Source organism: Carassius carassius, chromosome 26, assembly GCF_963082965.1.
Source record: "Carassius carassius chromosome 26, fCarCar2.1, whole genome shotgun sequence".
Lineage (NCBI taxonomy): Eukaryota > Metazoa > Chordata > Actinopteri > Cypriniformes > Cyprinidae > Carassius > Carassius carassius.
In genome coordinates, this window is record NC_081780.1 from 12,277,760 (window position 1) to 12,301,216 (window position 23,457).

A 23,457-nucleotide genomic window follows, 5' to 3' on the forward strand; every position below is an offset into this window, starting at 1 on the left:
TGTGTTGATGTATTTCCTATTACAACAGGAAATTGTGGTGGAGCACATCAAATGGCTTATTACTTTTTAAAAGAGCCGATAGTCTTTAATTTATAAAATTGTGTAAATCATTATCTGCTGTTGTTAGTCAGAAGCAGGTGGTATTAGGTGTGTGGCATTTTATAGATGATCTGATTTGACAAACATTTCTAGTGCAAGAGCTGTCATTCATTTCTGTCAATTTTCCTGGAAAAAGAAAGACTAATATTTAAACGTTCAAAGTGAATTTTATCAGCATTTAGGAGTAGATGATCTCAAAGCAAACAGACATGGAGTAAACGGCACAAGTTCAATTTTGAAAAACAATGCTACACATGAAGAAATTTGACCTATGTAGACCATCATCTTATTAAAATGTCTGAAATTTTCCAAACACATATACAGAATGGAGGGAGAACTTGCAGTTTGCCTAAGATGAAACAAATTACAAGCTCAACACAAAAAGCACTTGTTTAATTTCTGTTGACATTCCTGTGTTGCTCTTTTTGGAGGCTTATTGTGTACTTAAAACATTTAGCAACAGTAACTGAGCACATTAAACACACAAGAACATGTGTTCCTGATACACACACACACACAAATCCCTGCGTACTCACTGACTGACTGACCCAGGCTTTCCAAGGTATGTTGTCTTGTATCGAGTCTTTTCTTTGATATATTAGTATTAGTATCAGTGCATAATTCAACAAGGCTTAAACCAGAACAGCAGGTCACTTCTTTGTCAATGACACACCTTTCCTAATAAATGTATGACTAATTAAATGTTAATGCGAGGGTTATGTTGTAATGTGTCGAGTTGATGAAAAGTTGTGAAAGTTAAAATTGATTAATTACTGAGGTGAGGATTGACGCTTTATCTGCAAAGATCACACAGTGATCATCTGATTATTATTATGGCTCTAGGTGTAAAGTCTATGCTGTAAAAGTCTGCCTAGAGTACTGATATATAATTTTTCCCCTCAGTGCTGACGCATAAATAATGTAATGATAACGATGCAAGGACAAAAGATCTGGGAAAATACGATATATCATACAGTATTTACATTACATTTGCAAGTAAATATCAAATACAAATAAAAATGTATATGATTAATGTTACTGTGTCTAATGCATTTTTATATTAATCTTTATTACACACTGCCATTCAAAGCTTGGGGTCAGTATGATTTTTTTTTTAAAGAAATTAACCCTTTTATTTCACAAAGATGTATAAAAATGATTATAAGTGACAGAAAAAACAAACAAAATATATTTATAATGCATACTAAATACAGTTCCTCTGAACCTTCTATTCATTCAAAGAATCCAGAAAAAAATATTACACAAAATATTAACTGTTAATAATAAAAAATGGATCTTCAACACCAAATTATCATATTAGAATGATTTTCAAGAAACTAAAGACCATAAATAAATGCAACCTTGCTGAGCATATTTCAAAAACATTACCCCAAACATTTGAATGGTAGTGTATATTACCGTATACAATAAAATAGCATTGATATTTCTTATTTTTCCTGTTTTACTGCTTGCAGTCAACAATCATATCAATATAGGTCACCACACTTGTATATATCCCTAGATATCAAGCGCATCTTTTCTCTCATATCATGTTACTGATAAAAAGCGGTTGTACTTATCTAGTAGTTATCTAGTATTTAAACCTCTTATATCAAAGAGCTGCCAGTTCTGATGCGAACTGCTGGAGCTGAAGAAAACAGAAGCATCAAATAATTTGATGATAAAAGGTGCAGCTGGATATACTCATTCATTAATCTGATTAAAGGACATGATGTTCGAATGTTTACTTTTGGAGGCAACAACAGGGCAAGAAGCAGGGTTATTTATAACTGTATTATATAAATTACATAATGTTAACAGAGCAACTATTTTGAGCACTTTAAATTTGTTTGTTAATGTAAAACATACTGACAATCATACAGGTTCATTTTACTTAGAAAACAATAATATTTCTATTATTAATAATTATAGTTGTATTATTTTATTAACAATAACAGCAAAAGTATACTTAATTCTTTATAAAATATCATTTAAAAGTTAATTATTAAGGAATTTATACTTAAAAATTGTTTAATTAAATCCATTGTCTTAAAATGTATATAAGTGACTGATTGTTAACAATGTAACTTATTAACTGATGCATTTACTCAATTTTTTGGGGATTACTAATATTTTTTACAGTGTACGCTCATACATAAACACACCCACATCAAACATTTCTTAACAAAAATAGCCTAGTGATAAACATATGAATGTGACATAACTAATTATACAAAGTTTGTACGTAAAGGATGACAGTCATGTCTTCTAGAGAATCACATGTGAATGAACTTCAAACGAAACAATTACAATGAATTGTGCGTCACTGAAAAACAAAATGCTGCGTAGTTTTGCATCATTTCTGGCATAGGGAGTTCAGGTTAGGCAACCTGAGTTGGTTGTAGAAGTTTGGAAGTTTTGGAAGTTTGGTTGTAGAAACTGTATTTATCAGATTTACTTTATGTAACTTGGTTAAAAGCATCTGCTATATATGCTTACTAAAAATATTTGTATTATTATTATTTTTATTTGCCAAGTTACCTAACAAACAAGTTACCTTCCTCAATACACAATACAGTACGTTCCTTATTGCTTTTGTAAAAGTTAATGACACAAACTTTTATTAAAACATGAACTAATTAAGCATCAGCATGTGACATGTAAACAATAACAGAATGTTATTCTGTAGATGCAGCAGCACACACAGTAACTAGGTTAAGAGCTAACTCATAATATACATCAATTAGTTTAGAACAAATTAAATGATCTTTTGATTAATCAGCATCCTGAACTGGAACTAATATCAATAATAAAAAAAAAAATATCGAAATTCAAACTTCAAACAAATAGGTTTCCCACATTAAGTCTGCAATATCACAAGATTTTGCCTTAAGATGATTCAAGAGGATGAAAAGAAGCAATCGATAAGCGGCTGGCTTTTGCCAAGTTTTTATCAGAAAGAACAATGGTCAAGGATAAGACAGAGATGTGGCTGGCAATGTAAAGAAGGTATCTTGATAACTGTTAATAATTACAGACATGATAAGTTTAACAATTTATAAATAGACATGGTCTTAAAGATCTCAGACCACTGCAACTTTTGAAGCAAAACAGGGACAGCAAATTGGAAATATTTGATACCTCACTGAACAGGTAGGATTATAATATTGCAAAAATACACTGCCGTTTTAATAGTTGTGGGTTGGTAAGACTTTTATGTTTTTGAAATAAATAAAAAAATGCATTTTGTTTTCAGGATTCATTAGAAAGTTCAAAAGAACAGCATTTAATAATCATAATAAAAAAAGAAAATAAATCTTTTGTGACCATGTAAATTTCTTTACTGTCACTTTTGGTCAATTTAAAGTATCCATTCTGAATTAAAATATACATTTCTTTAAAAAAAATGGAATTGTAGTATATATGAATTTAAGTCCATTCAATTGGATAAAAAACATTCCATGGATAACAAAAATCAAAATCAAAAATCTGATTTAAAAAGGCAAAACCTATGTATGATGTAAACAAAAAGATAAAGCTAAAAGCTCAATTTTATGAACAAAATTATAAGCAGTCTTGATAAACCTTCAAAGGATGCTGGTATTACAGAATTAAAAATAATAAGAATGAACGTTATTTGGAGCTGCTGACCACATATTATAGATCATGACATCATAACTGTTGACAGAAAGTCTAATTAGCAAGAATATTTTCATATACAAGAGACAAGCATTCTAAATTAATGAAAATCCCATGGGATCATCTATTGTATTTAAGAGAAATCAGGCTAAGCATGCAGGTGGACACACACACATACACTCATATCATACACTCATCACGACAGACATGTGAACTCTGTGTAATAGCATGATGTTTACTCATAGTGCGTTTGAGAAAACACCTCCAACTTACACAACTTTTCCATGATTATCAATATAAATACAAATGCAAGAGATCCAGCTTGACAGTTGCCAGAGTTGTAGCAGATATTGAGGAATTACATTTATTTGGTTACCTCACACAGATCAGAAGGGGTTTTGCCCCAGCTCTACCAGCACAACATGCTCAGACCCTCAACACAGAGGTATTCAGTGAGCAGACCGCTTTACTCAGAAGACACCTTTGAAGACGAACATGCAAAAGTCTATCGCAAACACAAGAGACTGCTGGACCATTTTATACAGTACTTCACGTAAGCCTGATCTCTTAACATTTTAAGAGAATATTTTAATAATTAGAGGCAAGGAATTATTTCATTTAATTATTACTTTATTTATGAAGCTGAAATAGTATTTGTTTGCTAGTTGTACTTCCGAACGTGCAAAGAATGCTGCTGTTTCTCTGCTGCCTATCATTGGATGGATGAAAATCTACTCAATCAAAGACTGGCTGTTGAATGACATTGTGTCCGGCGTCAGCACAGGATTGGTTGCCGTACTACAAGGTAAGATCATATTAAGCTCTTATTGAGTGTTACTCAACAGGAACATTTAATAAATAAGCTCAACTCTTGAAATAGATTCATGATATTAGATAAAATGTGATAGAGCCGTAAGAATGTTACACTACAGAAATGATACTTTATCTTTGAAAACTGAGCTCTGTGACCGATGTAAGCATTATTGCAGTTTTTATGCGATAATTGAAACAACAAAATGTGTCAAAATAAGTGAAAAGTGCATTTATCTGTAAACCGTTGTTGAAATGATTAACAAAGGTAGCATTTAAGATTAAGAAGTTTGCTGACAAATATATTTTAAAAAAAGAACATTTTAGCACGTGCACAGTAAAGAGCCTTTACTCTTTACTTTAAGAGTAAGTTTGCTAACTTTAAAACAAAAATATGAACAATTTTTGCTTATGTTATGCATATACTTCAAAAAACATTGAGTGAAAATTGAAAACCGTGAACGGGGTGTTGATAAAGGGTAGAGTATTTGAATAAGGGCATCTTCAAATTAGATGAAGATTATTTAATTGTGCAACTAGGGATTGCTTAATAATTATCAACATTATTCCCTCAGGACTAGCTTACAGTTTGCTGGCATCCATCTCTACCTGGTATGGACTATATGCTGCTTTTTTCCCAGTCGTCATTTATTTTTTCCTGGGCACTTCACGACACATTTCTGTAGGTGAGTGCATTCTGTACAGATCATGCGAATGACGCAAACAACATTGGTATCATTGACACACCAGGACTATCTAGCTGTTAGAAAACACGTCTTTATATAACGCTATAAATGCCATTAACATTTATTGTGACTGAAGTAGCCTCTAATTTAGATCTGGCACAGTTGAACTCAATTAAAATACCTCACTGCCATAACATACCCGGCCAGCTTTTCAACAGCTTCTTTTGTATTTCACTGGAGAAAGGTTAAAATCTTCACAATTATTTGGCAAAATTATGTCTTAATGCACATAAATAATGTAAATATGTATGTGTAAAATAAAATGTTTTATTATATATTACTACACATTATTATAATTACTACAACAGATCATCAAAGTGCAGCTTTTGCATAATCTCCCAATTATGCAATTATTATAAGATTCAATGAGAGGAAAAAATGACAACAATACTAACAAATGATGTTTCATAGGTTCAAATAATAATAATGTGATATATATATATATATATATATATATATATATATATATATATATATATATATATAATGTATGTGTAATATTTTATATTATTTATATTATTTCAACATGTGGACTTGAATCAGACAGATTGCCAAAAATAGTAAATTATTTCTGCCTGTTTATCATGACATGTGATATACTGTAAATCTACTCACACCAGGAGCTTTCCCTGTACTGAGTCTCATGGTGGGGGCCGTAGTGACCAGATTGGTGCCCGATGAGGGTCTGCCTGCCAACATCACTGCTTTTGAGGGCCTGACGAAAGATGAGCAGAGAATCTTAGTGTCTGCCTCCCTCACTTTCCTAGTGGGTCTATTCCAGGTACATCGACCATCCTCTCATTAAAAACATAAAAGCAATGTTAGTTTTCAATCACACCAATGCTTATCTTCATTCTGTTTGTTTCCAGCTTGGTATGGGGCTGCTGCAAGTGGGATTTATTGTGATGTACCTGTCGGATACTCTGATATCTGGATTCACCACCGCAGCTGCTGTTCACATACTGGTTTCGCAGCTCAAGTTTGTACTAGGACTGACTGTACCAGGTTTCAGTGGACCACTGTCTATTATATATGTAGGACATAAGACATTTTTCTTGCTCCTTGTGGTCATGATTGTTTTGCTTAAAGGGATACTCCACCCCAAAAATAAAAATGTCATCATTAATCACTTACCCCCATGTCGTTCCAATCCAAACCCGTAAAACGTTGTTTGTCTTCAGAACACAATTTAAGATATTTTGGATGAAAAAAGGGAGGCTTGTGACTGTCCCATAGACTGCCAAGTAAATTACACTGTTAAAGTCCAGAAAAGTATGAAAAGCTTTGTTAAGGATGTGCTGTTTTCTATGTGTATTTACGCACTGATTTGAAAGAAAACAGCGCATCCTTGTGGCGTGGCTGACACAGAAGAGTGTACGCTGCCTGCGGTACTGTGATGCAGAGAGACATAGGGAAGACAAATTGTTAAATAAAGTCGTTATTTTTGTTTTCTTCTCATACAAAAAGTATTCTTGTCACTTCATACCATTATGGTTGAAACAGTGATGGCAGATGGAGTATTCTGATGATGTCGTTCTTAATTTTTCTGGACCTTGACCGTGTATTTTACTTGGCAGTCTATTGGACAGTCACAAGCCTCCCAGTTTTCATCCAAAATATCTTAAATTGTGTACCGAAAACGAACAAAGCTTTCACGGGTTTAGAATGACATTGGGGTATGTGATTTATGTCAAAATTTTAATTTTGGGGTCGAGTATCCCTTTAACTTGCCAAACAAAAGCTTGATTATTTCTACACTTCGAAAATCATCACATTTCTCTTAAGTGTAATACAAGTGTATTTTCGTCCATATGTAAACTAAAAAATTTGGGTAAAACAATAGTTGACAAAATATCTAACTCACAAACCCACAGCTTGCATTAAAATTGAGTTCATAAGTGTTTGTAGTATTACTAGTTCTAGCATTATTTGTTTGAATGTAAATGTCCTGTAAAACAATCTGTCTTTTGGTTTCTCTGCAGACTCTTGAGAGTGTATTTACCCAGATCACCTCCACTAATATCCATGATCTGGTGACTTCAATTGTGGTGATGGTGATGGTGTTGGGCGTAAAGGAGATCAACGACAGATTTAAGTCAAAGTTACCAGTGCCCATTCCAATAGAAGTCATTATGGTGAGTTGAGTGAAACCCATTTCTGTACCTATATAACCTTTACCTTTTCTGTAACCTGACATTTAGAAAAGTTAATCATCTTTATGACATGATAAAGTTTATCAACCGATATTGATTTATATTTTCTATCCTGCCAAGCAATGTATTTGTTAATATTTGTTCAAGTGCTTATGATTTCCTAAGTGCACAAGTTCTTGTCTCGTCTTATCTTTTGAGTTCAAATCAAGTTTTAAATGTCAGAGTCATTAAAAATTACTTTTACCAACAGACCGTTATCGCATGTGGCGTCTCCTACGCATTCAACTTCAGCGAAAATCACGGAGTGGATGTGGTGGGGAAAATTCCAAACACGTAAATAAATAAATAAATATATACACATACATTATACATTTTTCAAAAGGAGAAAACTATACATTTTTAATGCATATACCTGCTAAAAGATCATCTTGGCGAATTTATATCCTTTCAAAGAGTCTGTAAATAGAAAAAAATGTTACACAGTAACAAAAACAAATGCATATGCCTCTGAGCACAAAGCTAACTGAAGAGAACTGTAGGTGTCATAAAAAATAAACACATTTTCATCTGTCCAGGTTTGAGTCCCCAATCGCTCCGAGCCTGCAGGTTTTCCAGATGACAGCAGTGGAGGCTTTCCCAATAGCTATTGTGGGATTTGCCGTGGCTTTTGCAGTAGCTAAAGTCTATTCTGTGAAGCACGACTACCTTATAGATGGAAATCAAGTAAGTCCTGAATAATATTCCATTTAAAAAGCAACAAACAACAAGAACATCTGCAATGACACATATAAACACACAGGAACTCATTGCCTTTGGGGCAAGCAATATCTTTGGAGGAGCGTTCAAGTCTCTGGCAGCTAGCACGGCTCTCTCCAGAAGTGCAGTTCAAGAAAGCACCGGAGGAAAAACACAGGTAAACAGCTCAAACTGTTTGCAAGCTTTCCGTCTTGGCTGGAACACAAAAATATGATTTTGCATCTGTGGTGTATCAATTAGGGAATTTGTTTTCCAGCAACAGAAAAATACTGGCCTCTGGCGTTCCAAAAGAGTGTCGACATGTTGCAAATAATACGATAAACAGAAGGGTGCCGTAAATATTACATCATATTCCTTCTCATAAACATAAGTTATGTCAAAATGTTCTTTTCAACCATTCAATAGGGTCGGTAAGATTGATTATGCGTTTATTAAATCAAAAATACAGTAAATGGATATTATTTGAGTACTGAATATTGTTTTCTATTTTTAAAATGAATGATTTTTTAAGATGATGACTTTTCAGCTACTTCAGTGTCACATGATCCTTAAGTAATCAATCAAATATGCTGATTTGAGAAACATTACTTATTATTATCATCGTTAAAACAGTTGTGCTGCTTAATATTTTTGAAGAAACCATGATTCAAGAAAGTTAATGAATTGAAAGTTTAAAAGAGCATCATTTATTTGAAACAGAAATCCTTTATAACATTATAAAATGTCTTCACTTCTACTTTTGATCAATTGAATGCATCCTTGCTAAATAAAATAATGAATTTCTCTTCAAAATATGTATTTGTCAGATAGCCGGTATACTGTCTGCCCTTATTGTGCTGGTGGTAATCTTGGGGATAGGGTTTCTGTTGGAACCTCTACCAAAGGTAGGAATCATATTCAAGGTGTAAATCCTTTAATAAAAGAAAAAGAGTTGTTGTGATTTGAGGTAAATATGGAGTTGTGTGACTGCAGTCAGTGCTGGGTGCAGTGGTGATCGTGAACCTGAAGGGGATGTTGGTGCAGGTGGTTACAGTCCCTTACCTGTGGAAAAAAGACCGTCCTGACTGCGTAAGAGCCTTTGACTTCTAAATTTACATGCAAAGAGGGGATTTTAGAAAGAGTGCAATCAAGTAGACAAATTTGAATGAGAATTACATTCTGGAATCTCAAATAATTTACCTGTCTAATGGTATAGAGTATCACTGATTTCTGTCTTTTCCTCCAGATTGTTTGGGTGGGGACCTGTCTGGCTGCTATATTCTTGGGGCTGGACTTAGGACTTGCTGTTGGTCTTGGACTGGAGCTTCTCACTGTGGTCTTCAGGGCTCAATTGTAAGTGCTGACTGATCTAATTAACTAGATGAAATGAAAACTACAATGGGAGTTCATTTGAATATTGTATACATATTGTGATTTAGGCAAAGAAACAACTTTTCTAAATCACTGTAATATACCTTCTTATTTGTAATAAATTCTGCATTTTGTTCTTTTGTTTTTTGGTAGTAATTTATTTATCTTTTCTGATCTTCAGTCCACGCTGCTGCGTCCTGGCTAATATCTCAGGAACAGATATCTACAGAGATCGCAAGGACTATGTCAATGTAAGTGCTACAGACACATTCAAATTCAACAACATAATCATTTTGTGTTTTTTCTATTACCTATTACTTGGTTACATGAAAGACCAAGATAAGGGCCATTTAAAGCGCTGTGAAAAGAAGCATATGTCCGAAAGACACAAAAGTTTGCCTTTGCTTCATTTTTTCGTCTTTCTGAATCTCCTACAGATCTATGAGCCAGAGGGAGTGAAGATTTTCAGAATCCCATCTCCCATTTTCTTCGCAAATATCGATTTCTTCAGAGACAAGCTGAAGGAAGCTGTGAGTGCAGTAGTTTCAGTGTGACAACCCTGACTTCAGACGACATTAGCGACTGACATGATTATAATCTAACCCGTTTACTTTCTGGCAGGTGGGCTTTAATCCTTTGAGAATCCTGAGGAAGAGGAATAAGGCAGTGAAGAAGATTAAGAAAATGATAAAGAAAGGGGAGCTAACCTTAACATCTGTACGTCTTGAAGTTTTAAAACATGATACCAACAAACTCAAGGAATTCCAGATGGATGTTATGTAATGTGGATGTATTGTAGCCATTGCTTTGATACCTACATCTTAGATTTCTAAATCTTAATTAGATATCTATCAAAAGTTAATTTGACTTCTTTCGGATATAGAACGGACTACAGGCCACATGCTCAATGCCCATCGAAGAATCAGAGGATGAAAGCAACATGGAGGATCTAGACAAGCCCACAGACTATTCAGATCTTCCGATCCAGGTGAACTGGAGTACAGAACTTCCTGCCAACATCCGAGTTCCTCCTGTGAACATCCACAGTTTGATCCTGGACTTCTCTGTGGTCTCATTCCTGGATATATCTGCACTGAAGGGTCTTAAAGCGGTATGGCAGCTGTGTTCATTCTGAAAACAAAATGCACTATTAATAATTGTTGCTAATCAAAGCAAGCAATTCTAGTTTAATTATTTAAAATCTCTAATGAACCATAATCACTTCGATTAACAGGCCTTAAAGGAATTTATACGCGTCAGTGTTGATGTTTACATAGTGGGCTGTGACCGTAAGTACTTTTTTCCTTATCTACAATACCACGGCTATTATAATATAGCTTAATTGCATGTAATAATAAAACAGCACAGTTACTCTCACCTTTGACATGTCGTTTCCAGCATATATCATAGAGAAGCTGAGGAATTGTAAATTTTTTGATGATGAAATCAAGACATCTATCTTCTTTTTGACCATCCATGATGCAATGCTATTCATTCAGGAGTCCCATCCGCCGAAGACTGTGAGCGAGAGGGTGAACGGAACTGATTGATTTGTTCATTCAAAGATTCATTTATTGCATTTATAACAAATGCATAATTATCATTTGCACTGATTTGAATTTATGTAAACAGGTCTCAGGAAGTTCCCGATCTCAACACATTAACAGTAGCAGCACATCCAATGGGTTGAAAATCCAAGCGATGGAAGTAAGTGACCCAGCAAGCACCTGGGATTAAACCTGTTAAAATTTTAAATCATATTAAAAACTATGATTTAAAGCAATAGTTCATTTAATAGTGCATCATGATTTCTATTCAGGAGAGAAGTTCTCAGTTGGGTTAATCTGCTTTAATTTCTACAGGACATGAAAATGGAAGTCGAAACAGACACAAAACCAGAGACAAGGTTTTGAAGCGAACCAACTTGAAACTTTCACTATGTAGTACTTTAAAATCTGTATATATAATAATTAACTTGATTTAGCATGTAGCAGTTTGTATTCCGTGTACTGTGCTGCATGCAGAATGAATTAGCTTGAGATTGTCAATGTGTCATGTCACTAAATTATTGGATTTGTGGTGAACACATGCTTTTATCAGTTCACTATCAGTGAGTTTTGTATATTTCAATTTTTTCCTTTTTGAATACTATGTATTTTTGTGTGGACTATTTTTATTCAAAAAAATAAAAGAAAAAGAAATTTTTTTTTCTAAAATATAGTCAAAATTATTTTCAAGTTTACAAATAAAGACACGTGCAGATCTAACCATTTTACTTTTACTGGAGTAATAATCGTTATAAATCTAATTCCTAGGTGTAAATGATGAACTATCTGTACGAGAAAGCAAGTTATGCTTGAGGAAATAAAGAGGGAAAGATCAAATAATTTCTCCTAAAAATGTTAAGAAAAAAAAAAAGCTATTGAAGATGACTTCTTCAAACATTAAAATAGTAAAGTCCCAGTGTGTCAGGGCAGAAATGATATTTATTTATTAATATTAATAATTATTTCTTGTACATTAAAGATTAAGACTTTTTAAATCAACTAATGCAACCAAGTTTAATCTCATTATTATACTAGTATTAAAGAAGCACTCTTGGAAAAAGTGGGAAAGGGCCAAAAAGGACTTAAACTTGAATTATATGATATACCGCATAAAAAAAAATAAATAATAATAATAAATAATAATTTGAATCAATCTGATTTTAGTTTTAGATTTATGGTTTAGATATTGGCTTGGCACAGATGCAGATCAGCCAGGGGAGCTTAAATAAGGATATTATTAACAAAAACAAGGAGAGACAAAACTAGACTAAGTCCAGATAACAGTCAAACGTGGAAAGAAAATAAAAGTGACCGGAAATTCCTGTGATAGGGAATATAAAACAAAACAGAACACAGCTGAGCAGAGCAAATACGCAGAATGAAATAACTTGACTCAACTGTCAACAATCAGAGAAACTATGGACAATAATGCACCACATAGGACAGAAAACACAAGGAGGGTAACAAGACACATACGGGTACAGCAACTGAACCGATAACCAGATAATAAGAAGGGCAGTGTCAAGACAATAAACAGGTGAGCACATGGCACAAAGACATGACAAGCCATGTGCTCAAACAAGGACACAGGAGACCTCTGGTGGCCATCTAGAGAACACCCGCTGATGACAGTGACGAACATCATAGCATAATCTCTCAGATTTCAAGTGTTGGTTAGCCTATGCTATTATTGTTATTAAGTGGTGCCAGCAGAATAACATTGGTTTCACGGACAAATGGATGCATTTTTGGGGCAGACCTGACTTGTTGAAAAGAGATGGTCTTCATCCCTCCAGGGATGGTGCTGCTCTTCTCTCGAGAAATATGGCACATAGTGTCTTAGAGTTTGTACTTGACTAACTTCTAGCCACTTCACGTCACAGAAGCCAGTTAATTCTCAGCACACAGATACTCTTTCACCTAGATCATATATTATACAGACTGTTCTCGGTTTTGTTCACTGAACTAGCTCATACAAAAATATATATATATTTAAGGGTAACAATTTAATTGATTTTCAACAAATCAAAAACAGATATAATAGAGATAAACAAAGGAAGCTTGGCTTAATGAACATTAGATCCCTTTCTACAACCCGAATTCCGGAAAAGTTGGGACGTTTTTTAAATTTTAATAAAATGAAAACTAAAGGAATTTCAAATCACATGAGCCAATATTTTATTCACAATAGAACATAGATAACGTAGCAAATGTTTAAACTGAGAAATTTTACACTTTTATCCACTTAATTAGCTCATTTAAAATTTAATGCCTGCTACAGGTCTCAAAAAAGTTGGCACGGGGGCAACAAATGGCTAAAAAAGCAAGCAGTTTTGAAAAGATTCAGCTGGGAGAACATCTAGTGATTAATTAAGTTAATTGATATCAGGTCTGTAACATGATTAGCTATAAAAGCTTTGTCTTAGAGAAGCAGAGTCTCTCAGAAGTAAAGATGGGCAGAGGCTCTCCAATCTGTGAAAGACTGCGTAAAAAAATTGTGGAAAACAATGTTCCTCAACGTCAAATTGCAAAGGCTTTGCAAATCTCATCATCTACAGTGCTTAACATCATCAAAAGATTCAGAGAAACTGGAGAAATCTCTGTGCGTAAGGGACAAGGCCGGAGACCTTTATTGGATGCCCGTGGTCTTCGGGCTCTCAGACGACACTGCATCACTCATCGGCATGATTGTGTCAATGACATTACTAAATGGGCCCAGGAATACTTTCAGAAACCACTGTCGGTAAACACAATCCGCCGTGCCATCAGCAGATGCCAACTAAAGCTCTATCATGCAAAAAGGAAGCCATATGTGAACATGGTCCAGAAGCGCCGTCGTGTCCTGTGGGCCAAGGCTCATTTAAAATGGACTATTTCAAAGTGGAATAGTGTTTTATGGTTAGACGAGTCCAAATTTGACATTCTTGTTGGAAATCACGGACGCCGTGTCCTCCGGGCTAAAGAGGAGGGAGACCTTCCAGCATGTTATCAGCGTTCAGTTCAAAAGCCAGCATCTCTGATGGTATGGGGGTGCATAAGTGCATACGGTATGGGCAGCTTGCATGTTTTGGAAGGCTCTGTGAATGCTGAAAGGTATATAAAGGTTTTAGAGCAACATATGCTTCCCTCCAAACAACGTCTATTTCAGGGAAGGCCTTGTTTATTTCAGCAGGACAATGCAAAACCACATACTGCAGCTATAACAACAGCATGGCTTCGTCGTAGAAGAGTCTGGGTGCTAACCTGGCCTGCCTGCAGTCCAGATCTTTCACCTATAGAGAACATTTGGCGCATCATTAAACGAAAAATACGTCAAAGATGACCACGAACTCTTCAGCAGCTGGAAATCTATATAAGGCAAGAATGGGACCAAATTCCAACAGCAAAACTCCAGCAACTCATAGCCTCAATGCCCAGACGTCTTCAAACTGTTTTGAAAAGAAAAGGAGATGCTACACCATGGTAAACATGCCCCGTCCCAACTATTTTGAGACCTGTAGCAGAAATCAAAATTGAAATGAGCTCATTTTGTGCATAAAATTGTAAACTTTCTCAGTTTAAACATTTGCTATGTTATCTATGTTCTATTGTGAATAAAATATTGGCTCATGTGATTTGAAAGTCTTTTAGTTTTCATTTTATTAAAATTTAAAAAACGTCCCAACTTTTCCGGAATTCGGGTTGTAAAAAATAAGTTTGGTAAATATGATCATAAATTAGATGTGCTCTGTTTGACAGACACCTGGCTAAAACCAGATTACATTATTTTAAATTAGTCTACCCACAAGATTATAAACATGAGCCGCATCCAAAAGGTAAAAGGGGAGGTGTTACTACAAGTCTAGTTTATATGAAGTAATGGTGCTGTATATAACATTATCCATAGAAACAAGTGTTAATGATAAATTAACACTTTATTTAATTACAGACCGATCTCAAATCTCCCTTTTCTGTCAAAAATAATAGAAAAGGCAGTGTCCTCTCAGCTGTGTTGCTTATTAGAGAGAGATGGTATCTGTGAGAATTTCCAGGCAGGATTTAGATCGTATCACTGAGCCTGGCATTTCCCAAGGATTTTTCGCCCTCTCTGCACCGATAGAGTTTAGGGTCCAGGCCACTGTCGCTTTTGGCTTGCTTAGTTGGGTATGCTTGACTGATTGCAGAGACACAATTGGAAGAGAGCTGCACTGGATGATGACATCACTATACCATTAATGAACTGACTTTAAAAATGAAAAATCAGAAAAATTACTCTGTTATAGTCCACTAGTGTTATTGAACTATTTTCCTCTTCGACACTCTAAAGCTGCTTTGACACAATCAGTATTGTATAAAGAGCTATATAAATAAAGATAATTTGTTATTATGTTATGGTTATAGAATTATGATTGTGTCATTCAAATGTGGTTCCTGGACAAACACAGGAACAAGGAACTAGTTCAATTTGATTAAACGTTCATTCCATTCCACACAATGGAAGATTAATGAATTGTATTAGAGGAAAGAGAAACAAGTGTAAAAATAATACATTATTTCACAATATATGTGGTGCGCTTCTTAACTTAGTAACTTGGCCTATAACAGTTGATGTAGAAGTGTTTAATCAGTCTGAATGAAAGTAATTACAAATTCTGGCAAAAGGAAATACTGTATCAGGGAAACATACATGGACCTTTGGACCACAGTTTATATGAATTGGTCATAAAATTAGGTCTGATATTTAATTAAATAACAATGCACACTCTGCAAAACCAAATCACACAAAAACTAATGGAATGCATGATTATAAAACATAATTAGTTATAAAACAGTTATAAACTACATAAAAAACTGTATGACTCGCAATTTCCTACTCTGCCCATTTGATAATAGCTAGAATATCAAACTGTAGGCAGCAGATCCTTTATTTAGCACCCAAACTCTGGAATCCACCTAGCATTTTACGGAGGGCAGATCTCTGTCAGTTTAAATCTGGATTGTTAAATTGTTTGTCACTGTAAAGGTGCTTTGACACAATCAGTATTGTATTTAGCGCTATATAAATAAAGGTGACTTGACAAACAATGGCCTGTTTAAAAAAAAAAATTGAGATTACCATTCACAGGAGATTTGCCTTATGGACCTCTCATAAAAAAAGTTAATTTGCATAAAGCGTAAACTGGTATCAAAAGCATCTCTAAATCTGTGATGATCATTAGTCACTAGTCTAAATGGAGGAAGTTCACTGTGACTTGTATGCATTATTTCATAACAAATACACGTGGGTTCACATAGTATTTCCTGTAGTTCTATTTTTGTTTCCTTCTAAAACACATGTAAATAAGGAAGAATGACTCAAAAAAAAAAAAAAAGAATCCATTGTGATAAAATCTATCAATGATTAAAACTCACAAAAGACATCCCAGAATATCTGTGATAAGACTAAAGACAACACACTCATCATACAAACCAGAACTATATAAAGCACTCGAGATGCTTCTGAAAACGAACCAACCAAAATGCAGCCCTCCGGCAGACACTATGTGGTGGTAAGACCTCTATTTTCAGAGGACTCCTTCGCTGAGCAGCACGAGAGGATCAACAGGAACCGCAAAACTCTGCGGCACCATCTGAAAGACTATTTCACGTAAGAATTGAGACTCAAGTCTTTTCATATAGTCCTCATTGTTAGCCTTTGCTTTCCTTATGTCTTCTGTGATACTTTCAAAAAAGCAGGTCCTTTAAGTTGAAATATGGTATCACATCTGAAGTAGTGATATTTTCAAGATAATGTCTGAACATGACTAAATGATGCAACAAGAAGCTTGAGCAAATTGTGTTTATATTGTTTGCACTGTAGTTGCAATCGAAATCGTGCAAAGAATGCAGCTCTTTCCCTTCTACCGATCATTGGATGGATGAAGAACTACAACATCAAAGAATGGCTGCTAGGTGACATTGTTTCAGGCATCAGCACTGGGCTAGTGGCAGTGCTACAAGGTATCATGTTTAACATGTATAGTTTGGCTAAAATAATTTTTTGAAGAGTTTGTAAATTCTGTAATACAGAAATACATTGTAAAAGGAATATGCACACCACCTCACTGGATTATTTCGTATCAGGACTTGCCTTCTCTTTGCTGGCCTCTTTACCTCCGGGATATGGACTGTACACTACATTCTTCCCTGCAATAATCTACTTCTTTTTGGGAACCTCCAGACACCTGTCAGTAGGTGCGCAATATGTCTACATTTACATGGGATGACAATTTTTTTTTCAAAGTTTTAAATATAACAATGATTATTTGAGTATGCTGTAGAAGAGATTTCTATTTCCATATTTCTATTTCAAATACCATATAACTTATAACTTAATTATTATTCTTTTTCAAAAAAATTCCCAATATAAATATGCACACAATATCACAGAAGGCTACTTAATTAGAAGTGAAGGTTCGTGCACAAGTGAATGACATTGCACTTTCTAACTGGACTGTGTTTTAGGGGCCTTTCCTATTCTGAGTCTAATGGTGGGTGCTGTTGTCACCCGACTGGTTCCTGATGGCGGGCCGCCAGCTAACATCACTGGATTTGAAGGACTGAGCATGGAACAACAGAGGGTTCTAGTTGCTTCCTCGGTTACTTTTGTCATGGGAGCATTTCAGGTACAAAAGACAAACACATTCATATTTTTTAACACCAAAACATGAAGTAGCAGAACAAAAGCAGCAGCACCAGCAACAATATTAATAATAAATTATTAGTACTACTACTATTATTATTTACATTTTATAATATACAATATTAATACAAAAATCATACAATTTTCTTTTGATTTTGGGACGAAATATGAGCAGAACTTGTTCATTTCAGATTTTTTTTTTAGATTTACTCTAATAAACAATAAATGCAATCATAAATAAAATGGCTTTAAGGAAAATTACATATTATTTTTACCATGTGGAACCTCTGTTTTCAGCTTATAATGGGGCTGCTGCAGGTGGGCTTCATCGTCATGTACCTGTCAGAGACTCTGGTGTCGGGATTCACTACAGCGGCTGCTGTTCACATTCTGGTATCCCAGCTCAGGTTTGTGTTGGGATTGGACTTTCCTGGTGTAAATGGACCACTCGCCATTGTCTATGTGAGTTCAAGTTTTTCTTTTTGTATTATATAGCTCTAAATGATTTTTTTTCTGTGAATATATCAAACATTTGGTATTTGATTTCAGACTCTGGAGAACGTTTTTAGTGACATCACGAACACCAATGTGGCCGACCTGGTGACATCTATTGTGATCATGGTGCTTGTGCTTATTGTGAAGGAGATCAATGACAGATTCAAGTCGAAACTACCTGTACCCATACCTATAGAAGTCATCATGGTAGGTATAACTACTGAGTATGACCGCATTAACACAAAATATATAACTTCTTTATCAAACTTCACCACTTCATGTAAATCTACCCAACAGACCGTTATTGCCTGTGGAGTCTCTTATGCATTCAACTTCGAAAACCGATTTAATGTGGTTGTGATTGGGGAGATGGTAAACGGGTAAGAATCTAAAAATATATTTCATCTACAATACTGACAACATGTCAAGTGATGTAATGCGTATAAGTGATGTAATGTGATAATAATAATTTGACTATATAATATAATACATATATTATAATGCATATATGTTTGTTATATATTCAGTTTATATACTTAATATAATACCTACTAAAACTAAAATTAATTCAAGATTAAAATATATTATATTTGTTATATATTGAAGCCTCAATGAAAATCAGCATCTAATACATAACATCTCTCTTTCTAAGCTATGAATCACCAATTGCTCCAAATCTGGAAGTCATCCAGGAGAGTGCAGTGGAGGCTTTTCCTATGGCCATAGTGGGATTTGCTGTGGCTTTCTCAGTAGCTAAAGTCTACTCCATCAAACATGACTACACGATTGATGGGAACCAGGTCAGCTGAGGCTCTATTCACTACAAACACTGCAAATTCTGAGGTGTAATGTAGATCTCAATTTGGTATTTTGAAAATCAAAAAGGATGTGTTTTATACACTCAGGAGCTCCTTGCTTTCGGGGTGAGCAACATGTTTGGGGCATCTTTCCGAGCATTTGCTGCCAGCACAGCCCTTTCAAGAACCGCTATACAAGAGAGCACAGGAGGGAAGACGCAGGTAAAACTCACACTATTCTTTGAGCTGAAACCATCCAGTGACCGCCTACAAGAAATAATCGTTAATGTTTGTTTTATAACATTTGTAGATAGCTGGAGTTCTTTCAGCCATGATAGTACTGATTGTGATTGTAGCAGTAGGATTTCTACTTGAGCCGTTGCCCAGGGTGAGAATTTTTATGTTTTAGTATGCAAACTGCATAACGTAAGCACAGTAATAGTCACAATAGTGATGTAGGAGTCCATCTAATGAGTTTTATGCTTTTTTTTCAGTCTGTTCTGGGAGCTTTGGTCATTGTTAATCTGAAAGGCATGCTGATGCAGTTCCGAGAGCTTCCGTTCTTATGGAAAAATGACCGGACTGATTTTGTGAGTTTCTATTTTCTTTACCACCAGTTCTTTTGTGAATGATCTTTGATTGTCTGATCATCTAGAAGCAGTTTTAAAATCTTAATTAGCAATGCATACAGCTAGAGCAAAGCCGAGTCTTCAAGATCAGAAGTTCAAGTCCATGTGTCCGTTTCTCGTAGGTGACCTGGGTGGTGACCTTCGTGGCCTCTCTTTTCCTGGGGCTGGATTTGGGGTTGGCTGTGGGTCTCGGGGCAGAATTGTTCACTGTGGTCTACAGGACTCAATTGTGAGTATGGATTCATGACACCTACAAATAAATCCAAAACACATCTAGAAATATTGCTGGATAGTGTTGAATTTCTACTGACCTTGCACGATAATATTTTGTATACTGCAGCCCACGCTGTTCCCTCCTGGCCAATATTACAGGAACTGACATCTACAGGGATTGCAAAGACTACAACTGTGTAAGTGCTGATCTCATTTTTCCTTCCTCTAGAACAGTGGTTTTCAACGAGGGGGGCCTCGGCAAACTTCCAAGTAGGCAACTGGGTAACTTAAAAACATTTGTCTTAAAATGCTGATGTTAGATGTAAACTATTAATATTAATATACAATTGTCTTAGTTACAAAAGAAACACCAGTGCCAATATCGAGGACTTCGAAAATTTAGTTTGACAACGGGGTGCCTTTGAGTCAAAGTGTTGAAAACCACTGCTCCAGATTCTTCTCACTTGTACAAATACCCCCAAAATCTTGTTTTGATGTGATTTTGTTCCATTTTAGATTTACGAACCTGATGGAGTTAAAATATTCAAAATTCCCTCACCCATCTTCTTTGCTAATATTGATTTCTTCAGAGACAAACTGGTCCAAGCAGTAAGTTTAAGTTTATTTTCCAAGATGTGTATAGAACGTGTGTCTATATGCCTAAATTATTATTTTTTTTTTCTAGGTGGGTTTTAGTCCCCTAAAGGTGTTGAAGAAAAGGAACAAAGCTCTACGAAAGATCAGAAAAATGTTGCGTAATGGAGAACTGGAGGTTTCAGAGGTACGTCCTTACCATTGATATGATTTATCAATGTTTTTTTTTTTTTTAATGGATTAAGTTGACAGTATAATTAGGGACACTAACCCACTTCCCATACATTTGTTTAGTCACCCGTCCCCTTAGCGGAACGCATAAGTTTACTTCACTATATTACAAATAAATCCTAAGCTAATCATGACAAACTATATATCGTTGGAAACGATCCAATCATAACAGGAGTTCTGAACTTTATCACAAAATGTCTTTCTTTGTTGGACTTTTCACTATCGCGCTTTAGAAATCATCATAAATTATACTTTAATTCAAAGCTTAACATTTTTAAATTCATCCTTTGAAAAACATTTTAAAGTCAGACCTTGCATTACCATGGAAATGGTACATCAAAATCAAATTACAAAATGTTTTTGATCACGAATAATAAAAATTTAAGTTTAGATTGGTTTAGTTGGACAGGGTAATGAAGGGCACTATGCATATTGTTTGTTTACTTGTTTTCTTTTTATTACTAAAACTTTTTTACATTAATTGGTTACTATAAAAATCTTTTACTTGTCTTTTTTTTTTAAGCACACAATTGTAACAACAATATTTAACCTATCCTTATCCTTTACGTATATAGAGTGGCCTTAAGGTGAGACAACCATCAGCTGATACTTCAGAGGACAACAGCATGGAGGGTCTGGACCAGCCCATTGATTTCTCTGGCATTCCAATCCAGGTGAACTGGAACACAGAACTGCCGGCCAACATCTCTGTCCCTGCTGTGAACATCCACAGTGTGGTCCTCGACTTCTCGGCGGTCTCATTCCTCGATTTATCTGCTCTCAAGGGCCTCAAAGCGGTAAAATGGCTTATTATGAGATACAGCATACTGTATATTTCCACTGGATCTGGTTTCCTTGAGGTCTAGCTTAATTATACTTTGTTTTTTTTCTTCTTATAGACCCTGAAAGAGTTTTTACGAATCGAGGTTGACGTCTACATAGTCTCGTGTGATGGTAAAACAATCTCCCACAGATTTTCCTTATTACCATTGAAATCATTTTATTTCAAAACCTCTTCATTAAAACAACTCTGGTCTCGTTACAGTGTACATCATGGAGAAACTTCATCAATGTTCATTTTTTGATGACGAGATTAAGACGTCCATATTTTACCCCACACTACATGATGCCATGTTGCACATTCTGGAGATGCATCCAGATCACGGAGAACTAGAAAAGGTATTCACTGCAATTCAATATTGTGATAATATTTCATATTTGACTTACAACAACCATCACGATTCTAAGTAATCCTGATCTATGTCTATCTGTGTTGTGATGTTTGCAGGATCTAGACATAAACTACGAAGTGATTCAGAGAGACAGTATAACTGTGTGAAGAACAGAAGACTGTGAGCAGAAATACTCTTTAAATCAGACGTGAAAGGTTGTGGTAAAAGTTTTATGAGTGCAGCCAAACAATGTGGGTAGACATCGCTTACAACACTGTCACAACACATTATCTAGACCTACATTTCCTTCTGGCCAGTGGCTGTTTTGAGAAAAATGTACTATTTTAGTTTACAGCAACTTGTATTCATTGTTACCATGTTTACTGGTGATTTACTGTCCTAACAGTAAATTAATTAATCGTTGTTTGTGGTTTAGTGGACAAACTGTCACAAGGGGCGAGCAGAAGCATTACAAATGTTAACTGAGTGAGACAATTAAGTTTTAAAGACAAGACATAGCTATGAAGGAAAATAATTCCTACCTTACAAACGTGGACTTCCGTTATAACGTTCATCTAACACCGCACCTGTTCCTGCTCAGAGAGCAAAGTCTACCTGTACAGGTGACTTCCAGGTCTTAATTCTCCGCAGTCCTGTAAATGTTTCCACCTTGATGTATGGGGACAAGGAAAATAATGTAAAAACGCTGAAAGTGTAACATATCATTTATTTTTTAAACGCACAAACCGTTTTTCGGGGCTGCGGATGGATTTCTGAAGTCGGTGTTTCGCCAACCAATCAAAATCTTGACGGGCGTGACGCCATATAATAGTTAATGTAGTTTTAACGTACTCATTTTACTTTTTCGGATTGTTAAATCAAATGTCTGCTCTTCTCCTGTTGAGTCCACGCCGTCCCAACAAAAATGTATGCCACAGTTCCTACGTTACTTATTATATTTGTATATTTATTCATGTTGGATTAGAATATAGATATATATATATATATTCTGTAAAGCTGAATTATTCAGAATCAATTTCCTCTCTCTCTGGAGTGTTTTGCACAGACCTACTTGTCTATATTATATTTATGTATGTTATTTACTGCACTATGTATTTTGAAACAAAACAATCCAAGCATGTACAGTAAATACTGTTGATTTTATAATAAATGCATCTGTACAACAAATTGAATAGAATAAAACTAAAGAAAATACTAGTAACCCGCCTTTTATTTTATTATATATATAAATTGTATATTTAAATGGCGAATATGTTAAGTATTATGAGTCACATGAAGGTTTTACAAAATGTAATAAATAAAGACTGGAAAAAGAATACATTTTAGAGACAATTACCAATTAAATTCAGTTATTAAAGTAAGATTATTTAAAGCTAGTTTTGTGTTAAAAAAGAAAGTATTATAAAGTAGACATTACAAATTGTTTTCTTTAGAAAAAAAATATTTTATTTGATTCAATATAAAATGTATTTTACATAATCATTAAGGCTACAATGGCCTAACATAAATTATGGAACATAAAATAAGATAATTTGAGAAACATC

The 23,457-nt window shown here is 34.9% G+C and overlaps 1 protein-coding gene across 1 annotated transcript; it reads left to right on the forward strand.

Annotated features, from left to right (window-relative positions):
* Positions 1-114: 114 nt before the first annotated feature.
* LOC132105398 (uncharacterized) lies at positions 115-23,033 on the forward strand. The gene is made up of 40 exons (XM_059510481.1): positions 115-661; positions 4,124-4,291; positions 4,404-4,543; positions 5,124-5,234; positions 5,915-6,075; positions 6,164-6,328; positions 7,277-7,429; positions 7,698-7,780; positions 8,023-8,170; positions 8,247-8,360; positions 9,010-9,087; positions 9,176-9,271; positions 9,429-9,535; positions 9,735-9,804; positions 9,991-10,083; positions 10,175-10,270; positions 10,437-10,664; positions 10,788-10,842; positions 10,952-11,073; positions 11,186-11,260; positions 11,416-11,459; positions 16,565-16,726; positions 16,940-17,079; positions 17,203-17,313; positions 17,584-17,744; positions 18,059-18,223; positions 18,311-18,463; positions 18,554-18,636; positions 18,909-19,056; positions 19,162-19,275; positions 19,364-19,441; positions 19,548-19,643; positions 19,805-19,911; positions 20,023-20,092; positions 20,412-20,504; positions 20,581-20,676; positions 21,296-21,517; positions 21,620-21,674; positions 21,766-21,899; positions 22,009-23,033. Exons 2-40 carry the CDS (start codon positions 4,161-4,163, stop codon positions 22,057-22,059), a joined length of 4,509 nt encoding a protein of 1,502 aa, XP_059366464.1. The 5' UTR covers positions 115-661; positions 4,124-4,160; the 3' UTR covers positions 22,060-23,033.
* Positions 23,034-23,457: the final 424 nt, after the last annotated feature.